The 10566-nt window shown below is 41.3% G+C and overlaps 1 protein-coding gene across 1 annotated transcript; it reads left to right on the top strand.

Annotated features, from left to right (window-relative positions):
- The first annotated feature begins 831 nt into the window (after positions 1-831).
- On the top strand, positions 832-7620 carry LOC112236640 (intestinal mucin-like protein). Its single transcript, XM_042330958.1, has 19 exons — positions 832-1907; positions 2024-2229; positions 2361-2532; positions 2653-2900; positions 3102-3285; positions 3444-3627; positions 3865-4037; positions 4146-4215; positions 4311-4432; positions 4642-4673; positions 4994-5162; positions 5326-5430; positions 5582-5622; positions 5831-5953; positions 6086-6184; positions 6278-6406; positions 6612-6651; positions 6849-6972; positions 7175-7620. The coding sequence occupies exons 1-19, from the start codon at positions 1334-1336 to the stop codon at positions 7386-7388; spliced, it is 3009 nt and encodes a 1002-aa protein (XP_042186892.1). The 5' UTR covers positions 832-1333; the 3' UTR covers positions 7389-7620.
- The last annotated feature ends 2946 nt before the right edge of the window (positions 7621-10566 follow it).

Below are 10566 nucleotides of genomic sequence, written 5' to 3'. Positions count from 1 at the left end.
CACCTCCGGCCCAACAACAACCTCCACCACTGTAATTGTTGAAACCTCTACTTCAACATCACAGTCCACAGCAACAGGTGAAGAAACATCAGGGCCAGTTGTCATTACATCCAATCCCACGACATCAACCACAACTACAATTGCACCCACAACAACGACACCTACCACGGGTGGAACTACAAGAATTGAAGAAACCACATCTGAGTCAATTTCAACTACATCCACTAAGCCACCTAAAGAAGTCCCCACGGGCCCAACAACCACTTCCACCACTGGAATTGTTGAAACCTCTACTTCTACTTCAACATCACAGCCCACAGCAACAGGTGCAGAAACATCAGGGCCAGTTGTCATAACTTCCAATCCCACTACATCAACCACAACTTCAAAGGCACCCACTACACCTACCACAGGTGGAACTACAAGAATTGAAGAAACCACAACTGAGACAATTTCATCTACATCCACAAAGCCACCTAAAGAAGTTCCCACGGGCCCAACTACCACTTCCACAACTGTAATTGTTGAAACCTCTACTTCAACATCACAGCCCACAGCAACAGGTGAAGAAACATCAGGGCCAGTTGTCATTACATCCAATCCCACTACTTTAACAACAACAACAATTGCACCCACAACAACGACACCTACCACAGGTGGAACGACAACAGTTGAAGAAACCACAAATGAGACAAGTCCATCTACAAAACCACCTAAAGAAGTCACCTCCGGCCCAGCAACCACTTCCACCACTGTAATTGTTGAAACCTCTACTTCAACATCACAGCCCACAGCAACAGGTGAAGAAACATCAGGGCCAGTTGTCATTACATCCAATCCCACTACTTTAACAACAACAACAATTGCACCCACAACAACGACACCTACCACAGGTGGAACGACAACAGTTGAAGAAACCACAAATGAGACAAGTCCATCTACAAAACCACCTAAAGAAGTCACCTCTGGCCCAACAACAACCTCCACGACTGTAATTGTTGAAACCTCTACTTCAACATCACAGCCCACAACAACAGGTGAAGAAACATCAGGGCCAGTTGTCATTACATCCAATCCCACTACTTTAACAACAACAACAGAGGTAACTACACCTACCACAGGTGTAACGACAACAGTTGAAGAAACCACATCTGAGTCAATTTCAACTACATCCACAAAGCCACCTAAAGAAGTCCCCACGGGCCCAACAACCACTTCCACCACTGTAAATGTTGAATCCTCTACTTCAACATCACAGCCCACAGCAACAGGTGAAGAAACATCAGGGCCAGTTGTCATAACTTCCAATCCCACGACATCAACCACAACTACAATGGCACCCACTACAACAACAGAGGTAATTACACCTACCACAGGTGTAACGACAACAGTTGAAGAAACCACAACTGAGACAATTTCATCTACATCCACAAAGCCACCTAAAGAAGTCCCCACGGGCCCAACAACCACTTCCACCACTGTAAATGTTGAATCCTCTACTTCAACATCACAGCCCACAGCAACAGGTGAAGAAACATCAGGGCCAGTTGTCATAACTTCCAATCCCACTACTTTAACAACAACAACAGAGGTAACTACACCTACAAGAGGTGAAACTACAACAGTTGAAGAAACCACAACTGAGACAATTCCATCTACATCCACAAAGCCACCTAAAGAAGCCACCACAGGCCCAATTACAGATTCCACAACTGCTGAAGTTGTAACTTTGACATCACAGCCTTCAACAACAAGTACAGAAACAACAGAGCCAGTTGTCATCACAGGCCCATTAGAAACAACAAGAAATCTTTCAACATCGCCACAAGTGATTATTACACCAACATCACAAGTAGTCAGCACCAGCCAGTGTATGTGCATTGTTAATGGGACACAATATCTACCAGGTAACATGTTAAAAATGTCATTTAGACAATCAAAATCAATTTCATTTCACTAATCTTTTAAATCATTTTCATTTGTAAAAGGAAATGTTGTAACACTTGCCTTTCTTAACAATCAGGGAACCTAGTGTATAATGTGACTGATGGTTCAGGGTGGTGCTTCACCGCTTACTGCAAAGCAACGTGTCAAGTTGAAGTGGAATCAAATCCATGTCCTTCCTCTACACCACCCACTGTTTCACCCACAACGTCAGAAGAGACAACGACCACACCACCAACAACTCAATCCTCCCCAGACTGCACTAGCATTCAGCCACCAAGAAAGGTCATTTTAATTACGTTTTGAATAATAAAATGGGTGAATGGGTATATTTGTCTTTGTGGTGTAATGCTTGTGTGTTCAACCCTGTGTGTGCATGTTTGAGTAATTGCTTTCCCTTATCAAATCAATGGCAGAATGGAGAGTCTTGGCAGCTGAATAGCTGTACCACAGCAATTTGCCAGGATGGAATTGTTGTCCATATACCAGTAAAATGCAAGCCAGTGGAGCCACTACAGTGTGAGAATGGTCGTCCACCTGTCAAGGTCTATGATTCAACTGGATGCTGCTTTACATATGAATGTGAATGTAAGTGACAACATACAACCCAACAATCTGAGTGAAAATAAGACATTAATGCTCATTAGTTTTCATTGTCCTGTGTCAATAGCTTAGATTATTATCAACTCATATTTTAACATGTTGCAGGTGTATGCAGTGGATGGGGTGGATCTCACTACATGACATTTGATGGAGTATATTACAATTTCCAGGAGAACTGCTCATACATCTTAGTGAAAGAAATCAACTTCAAATACAACCTTACCATTATTGTTGATAATCACTACTGTGGAAACGCCGACAGTGGATTCTGTCCTCAGTCCCTTATCATTCACTACAATTCCTATGAAGTGATTCTTACCCAGCAGAGATCTGGTGAAACAACAGAAAACGTGGTAACTATTTAAAAATATCATTCCCATTGCTTGTATTTTTCTATGCTGCTGCGTTTTTATGCTGCTGCGTTATCATGCATTATTAAAATCCCATAACTTTAAATTAAAACCAATAACGGGGTTAATATTGTCATGTTACTACTTTCAAGATAACACATGACTCAACCATCTAAATGTGTATCCATTTTTGCACAAATGCAGGTATATGTCAACAGTAAACGAATCTACCCAGCTTACAGAATGGGTGACATTGCTCTAACAAGTACTGGTGTGGAGGTTGTGCTGGAGATCCCTGATCTTAAGGTTCAGGTGTCTTACAAGGGGTCATCATTTAGCATCAACCTTCCTTACTCCCTCTTCCAAAGCAGCACAGAGGGCCAGTGTGGTGAGTATTATAAAAGAGGGTCAATATACATTTCACAGTTTCAAACTGTCAGTAGATGCTCCTATCGAGACCACCCTATAGAAATTGCATACAACAAAAAACAATGGCCTGGCCTTGCTAACTAGGTTTTACACTATGCAATATCCCTATTTTTCAAGGTACCTGTGATAATTCCCAGAAGAATGACTGCCAGTCACCTAATGGTCAGATACAGAGCTGCTCAGTCGCAGCTAGCCAGTGGCTAATTCCAAACCAGGACTGTCCAACTCCTCCAACAGCACCACCCGCAAGCACATCTCCTACCCCCTGCAAGACAGCCGTTTGTGAAATCATGAACAGCAAGTAAGGAACATATCAAACTAAGTTCGAGAAAGGGAACAAGCACACAATAGGAATGGCTAAATGATAATTCACTTCCTAATGTGTTTTATCAATTGTAATGTACATTTTCTGTCATGTTCATTTGCTTGTATTTGAAACTTGTTTCTATCATAATACAGGTACTGTTCCATTGGCATTTCTGGTTAAAGGTTGCACTCCATGCATCTCTCTAAATCACTATGTTCTTTTCTGTCAAAGGGTCTTTGAGGAATGCCATAAAGCGGTTTCTCCTGATGCCTTCGTTCAGGCCTGTAGATCAGATGTCTGCTACAATGCTAATTCTAGCTGCTCTAGTCTGGAGGCGTATGCATCTGAATGTGCAAATAAAGGGATCTGCATTGAATGGAGGAAGTTCACCCATGGAGAATGTGGTGAGCTGTGAATCCAAGCATAGTAGTTATGCCACAAATTCATAGGCAGCGACGTGCATTTTTTTTTGCTGGTGTTTAGCATAACTGTGACCTATTTTTGTCCTGCAGAGCATACATGCCCAGCCACTAAGGTGTACATGCCATGTGGTCCAGCAGTTGAACCAACATGTAATACCAGGTAAGCTTTAGTCTGATTGGATGTCAAATGAATTTCCTTCATATTCTTTTAAATAAATGATCTCCTGTATAATCCCAAACCTATTTTGTACGCAGATATAATGAGAAGTATTTGAACAACCAAACTCAAATGATCAATAAGACGAAGGAGGGTTGCTTCTGTCCATCTAAAACCGTCTTGTTCAGCACCTACTCTGATACTTGTGTGGTCTCCTGTGGTAAGAATGGGTTATGGATCATTTTGCAGGTAGCTATCAATATAAGAATTAGACATTTCTGTACTTTTAAAAGTTGAATTCAGCATGAATCACGGTTTACTGGCTTTATTTGTCATGGAAGAGTTAAAAAATGTGGAGGTGTGAAGAACTTGACCCCAACTTGACCCCAACTACAAACTTTTTAAAAACACCCAGTATTTATTTTTCAGGCTGCACCGGACCTGATGGCAACCCCCAAATGGTAAGAATTTCCTCCATCTAAATATTCTCCAGATATTCATTCTCACATAGACATATCATGAGATGCATTTCACGTGAGTCAGGGAAATTCAGATACTTAGGATGGATACTTTTCATTGATAGGTCTTGTCCTCTTTATTCCTTCCAAAGAACAGACCAGAAAACGTTTAGTCTCTGAATAACCACTTCCAACCCATTCCTTCTCACCTTATGATGGTTCATCTTAACTGCCATGGTTAAATCCAGTTCATTGCAGAACAACAACATTTGAGTTTGTCTTTTCTATGTATTGACCTGACATTACCCTGTTTTTCCATTAAGCCTGGTGATACATGGGAGAGTGGTTGCCAGCAATGCACATGTGACATGGACTCCATGATTGTCCAGTGTCAGCCTATCACCTGCCCCACACCAGCCACACCCATCTGCAATGAGACTGGTTACAGACTGGTGAACAAGACAGAAGGCTGCTGCCAGAAATATACATGTGGTGAGTGATGGAACAGACCCTTCAGTAAATCATTAGAAAGCCAACTCTTATTCATACAGTACTAGACCAAGATCATCTGAAGTGTTGTGTAGGGTCATATGGGTTATTTGACCCTCTATCGGCGTGTCTTTTAATCACTTCTCATTGGTTACCTCTATAACAGAGTGTGATGCACTGCTTTGCCCCAAAGTCATGATGGACTGCCAGCCAGGGTGGGAGGCAATTATAAGCACATCCAACTCAAGCTGCTGTCCAGAGTATACCTGTGGTAAGACCCTTTGATTGTCTTCATCAGCAGTTTAGTTAGTTCATTGACTTTGTAATTCCCAGGTATCACTGGTTTGAATTACGTTTGTGTTAACTATGACATGAATCACTGGTATCACTGACTGATTCCTTCTCAATGTGTGTCTGTTCAGTTCCTAAGGGTGTATGTGTCTACAATAACATTGAGTACCAGGTGAGAATAAATCATTTCAAATCAATTAAATTCAACAAGCTTCTGAAAGACACCCACACACATAGCTTGAGATAAGCTGTATTGTGTTTACTGCCCTCATAATTGGATGCATTATACTATAGAACTGCTCCCTTTGCACTCTGACCCACCTCTACTCAAACAGTCTGTTATTGTGGATTATAACGTGTGTCTCTCCCTTTCACTCCAGCCTGGTGCTGAAGTTCCCAAAGGAACATGTGAGAATTGTATCTGCAGCTCGACCATGGATCCTAGCACCAAGCTCAACAACATTGTGTGCACAAATATCTCCTGCGACACTACATGTTCACAGGTAGTCATGTCTCTCTTAACAAACATGATACATGGATTTACGTATTTATAAGAAACTTGCAGTAGCCTACTCTGAAGGCTTATGAAGTAGGTTACCAATGATTTACTAATATACTCTCCATGCTCGTATTAGGGCTTCCAGTATCAGGCCATACCTGGTCAGTGTTGTGGGAAATGTGTACAGACAAGCTGTGTGGTTAATATGCCAGATAAGACCAAACACACTATGCAGGTGAGTACCACAAGAGTGTATGAGGATGCATAATCTGTCTGCATGATCTGAAACTCCATCATAATTCTTCATCATCTTCTCCTTGTGCGACAGGTGAACGAAACATGGTCACCACCTGGTGACAAATGTGTGATGTACACGTGTGACAAAAGTGATGACCAATATATACCAGTAGAGGTGAAGACTGTGTGCCCTGATTTCAGCCCAGAGATCTGTGTCCCAGTGAGTTTCTGTCCTATCTCACCTCCTTCTTGGGGACAATCAACACTGAAGTTACACTGTTTCCCATTCTCACTCAGAATGTTACTATAATTCCTAGTGCTCTTGGGTCATAGAGATAGATGTTTCAGTAACATTTAGAATGGAAGGGAGCTCACATGTATACAATCTGCCGCTTATAAATCATCTCTCCTATTTTTCATTGCAGGGCACAGAAAAGACAGATGCAAATGGATGCTGCAAGACTTGTAAGTAACACGTCCAGCCACATCATTCCTAATAACCACCTATCTACTGGTTAATAATAGCATGCTATGTCACCAAAATAAGACCAACAGGAAATTGTGCCTACATACTGGCCAACAATGTATATATCGGACGTTTCTGCTTCATCTACTGTCATACTGTTTCAAACAATAACTCTTGATGCATCTTTCCTGACCAGGCACAGAACGCAGGAATGTCTGTGAGATGAAGTACACCACCACTAGCATTGTCATCAGTGGCTGTGCGACCGCTGAGCCTGTGGAGATCAATTCCTGCTCAGGAAACTGTGGAACCTCTTCCATGTAAGTACTACGGATATTGAACGCAGCAATAGTCAATGTCATGCAGGCCCCAGTCAGTCATCACCTATTCACTGTCTAGTGTGCCCTTTATGAACTAGAAGCCAATTTGACTTACTTATTGTTCCTGTGCTCATCTTGTCAAGACAACCCAGGGAATTCAAGCCCTCTTTTCAACTTGTCTTGTGTTTCTGTGAATGTGCAGGTACTCAGCAGAGGCGAACACCATGATGCACTACTGCTCCTGCTGCCAAGAGGCGACCACTAGCCAGAAAGAGGTGGAGCTGCTCTGCCCTGATGGGTCAAAGGTCAAGCACTCCTACATCCACGTTGAGTCGTGCGGATGTCATGTCACAGACTGTGACACAGGCACGACTGCCACCCTGGGAACAACCAGACAGCGCAGGAGGAGGCGCTAAACGTCTAGGGAGACAACATCGGAATTGTTCTCATGACATCGAATGTTTTAGTGTGAATTTGTTTTCTTGTTACGTTTTAATTCAATCTGTCATGTCAGTGTATTTCTACAATCGGCAGCACTTAGTATTATGTTCTTATACCTTCATTGTAGAATGAAAGTATTTTCTATGATAAATGTAGAGGGTAATCTTTTTTCTCATTTGTAGTGATTAATAAACAACAGCAACATCATGTGCTTCTGCATGTTCCTTTTGCTCTTTGAGCAATTCTCACAATCCTTCAAGCTATTCACAATGACCACTATAAGTAACATTGTGCTAATTAGAAGTATGTACAGGTAACTGGCAAAAAAAACAGTAACAACATAAAGTGTCCTCATACGGCTATGGGCCAACACGAGCCGCCAGAACAGCTTTAATGCAGCTTGGCATAGATTCATCAAGCGTCTGAAGCTCTATGTTGAGGTATGTGACTCCATTGTTCCACGAGAAATTCCATAATTTGGTGTTTTGTTGATGGTGGTGGAAAATGCTGTCTGAGGCTTACCTCTAGTATCTCCCATACATGATCCATTGGGTTGAGATCTGGTGATAGACAGCCACGGCATATGATTTACATCGTTTTCATGCTCATCTAACCATTCAGTGACCACTCGTGCCCTGTGCATGAGGGCATTGTCATCTACTCCCATCAGGATATACATTTTTCACCATACTTTAGGTTGGTATATTGATGCAACAAAACCACCAGTAAGCCACAAGTTAATAAGGTATAGAAAATATGTAGCTAGAATAGGGTAGTGATGTTCCTGTATCATTGACAACATGGTGAGGTGTAAAGGGGCAATCTGCAGTTCAGACAAAAACAAAGTGGATACCCCGCCTCTGTTTATTAAAAGCTGGGGGATGGGGCTGTAGAAATGTAACCACTCTCAAATTCACAAACAGCTATGGATGTAAGGACCGACCATCCATGAGATCAAAATGATTCTTTAAGGGCCACTATATGCAAGTTTTGAAGGCAATGTTCCAGCGATCGCAAAGACCACAATAACGGTAAACGCAGCACATGTCGGCTCAATCGAAAATGACCTTTATGTCAATTGCTCTGTAACACAGATCTTCCACAGTCCAGATTGAATCTAGGCCTTAATCATGTTGAGTCTATGCATGGTTTGTTTACAATTATATTGTTTATAAACAAAGAAGTAAAACAAGCTTATATTTTGTGTTCTGTTGGGGTATGACAGTTGATCTAAGATCATAAGTCATTTTTTAGTTATATTCTTCAAAAACCAATGGGTAAATTTCAATAAATTTTAAAGTCCAAAAATGGCATGGCAAACAAACCAGTTGTCACGTTCTGACCTTTATTTCCTTTGTTTTGTCATTATTTAGTATGGTCAGGGCGTGAGTTGGGGTGGGCAGTCTATGTTTGTTTTTCTATGATTTGGGTATTTCTATGTTTCAGCCTAGTATGGTTCTCAATCAGAGGCAGGTGTCATTAGTTGTCTCTGATTGAGAATCATACTTAGGTAGCCTGGGTTTCACTGTGTGTTTGTGGGTGATTGTTCCTGTCTCTGTGTTTGCACCAGATAGGACTGTTTGGGGTTTTCACAGTTCTTGTTTTTGTATCCAGTTGTTCATGTGTACATTTACGTATTAAAAGAACCATGGACACTTACCACGCCACATATTGGTCCTCTGATCCTTTTCGCCTCTCCTCTTCGGAAGAAATGCAGATAAAACATTTATTTCCATAATGTGTCATTTGTAAAGGAAACATTGGAATTAACTGCAAATATGATGTAATGCCCATTCAAACCAGATAACCAATTAAATTGCTGTAGCACATGGCATTACAACAGAATCAGAACAACCTTCCTAACTTACGCTAAAGTGCCTTTGAACATAATTGTGCACATTGATCTAAAAGGACTGCAAATGTGAAATAATTGATATGCTTTCTTTAGCTTAGGAAGGTACATTTAAGTAGAAATAAGTAGACTGGCTAAATGTGTAAGAGTTAAATGGACATGTCTGGCTAACCATGACACATTCATGTTCAACATATGTCTATGATAATGGTATATGTGTGAGAAACTGAGAATTATACAGTACTGTGTAAAAGTTTTAGGCAGGTGTGAAAAAATGCTTTAAAGTAAGAATGCTTTCAAAAATAGACATGTTAATAGATTATATTTATCAATTAACAAAATACAAAGTGGGTGAACAGTACAATCAAATCCATATTTGGTGTGACCAACCTTTGCCTTCAAAACAGCATCAATTCTTCTAGGTACACTTGCACAAAGTCAGATATTTTGTAGGCATACAGTTGAAGTCGGAAGTGTACATACACCTTAGGCAAATACATTTGGCTAAGGTGATGCCATCTATTTGGCTAAGGTGATGCCATGATGCCATGTATTTTGTGAAGTGCACCTGTCCTCCTGCAGCAAAGCACCCCCATAACATGATGCTACCACCCCCGTGCTTTACGGTTGGGATGGTGTTCTTCGGCTTGCAAGCCTCCCCCCTTTTCCTCCACACATAACGATGATCATTATGGCCAACCAGTTCTATTTTGGTTTCATCAGACCAGATGACATTTCTCCAAAAAGTACGATCTTTGTCCACATGTGCAGTTGCAAACCGTAGTCTGGCTTTTTTTATGGCGGCTTTGGAGCAGTGGCTTCTTCCTTGCTGAGCGGACTTTTCACACCAAAGTACGTTCATCTCTAGGAAACAGAACGCATCTCCTTCCTGAACGGTGTGACGGCTGTGTGGTCCCATGGTGTTTATACCTACGTATTATTGTTTGTACAGATGAAAGTGGCACCTTCTGGCATTTGGAAATTGCTCCCAAGGATGAACCAGACTTGTAGAGGTCTACAATTTATTTTCTGAGGTCCAACCTAAGTGTATGTAAACTTCCGACTTCAACTGTATGGTCAGGTGTATGATTGAACAATTATACCAAACAGGTGCCAATGATCATCAATTCAATATGTTGATAGAAACACAAAATCAAATCAAATCAAATCAAATGTATTTATATAGCCCTTCGTACATCGGCTGATATCTCAAAGTGCTGTACAGAAACCCAGCCTAAAACCCCAAACAGCAAGCAATGCAGGTGTAGAAGCACGGTGGCTAGGAAATCATTAACCTAAAC

This window comes from Oncorhynchus tshawytscha, linkage group LG12 (assembly GCF_018296145.1).
Source record: "Oncorhynchus tshawytscha isolate Ot180627B linkage group LG12, Otsh_v2.0, whole genome shotgun sequence".
NCBI classification, from domain to species: domain Eukaryota; kingdom Metazoa; phylum Chordata; class Actinopteri; order Salmoniformes; family Salmonidae; genus Oncorhynchus; species Oncorhynchus tshawytscha.
This window is presented reverse-complemented; position numbering and strand designations above follow the sequence as displayed.

What these genes read in the sequence shown, in the direction of transcription:
- LOC112236640 (XM_042330958.1), top strand. Translation starts at nt 1,334, where the DNA reads ATGGCACCCACTACAACAACAGAGGTAATTACACCTACCACAGGTGTA. An exon ending in CAGCACAGAGGGCCAGTGTG is followed by an intron (nt 3,286 to 3,443) that starts GTGAGTATTATA and finishes CTATTTTTCAAG; the next exon opens with GTACCTGTGATAATTCCCAG. An exon ending in GAACCAACATGTAATACCAG is followed by an intron (nt 4,216 to 4,310) that starts GTAAGCTTTAGT and finishes TTTTGTACGCAG; the next exon opens with ATATAATGAGAAGTATTTGA.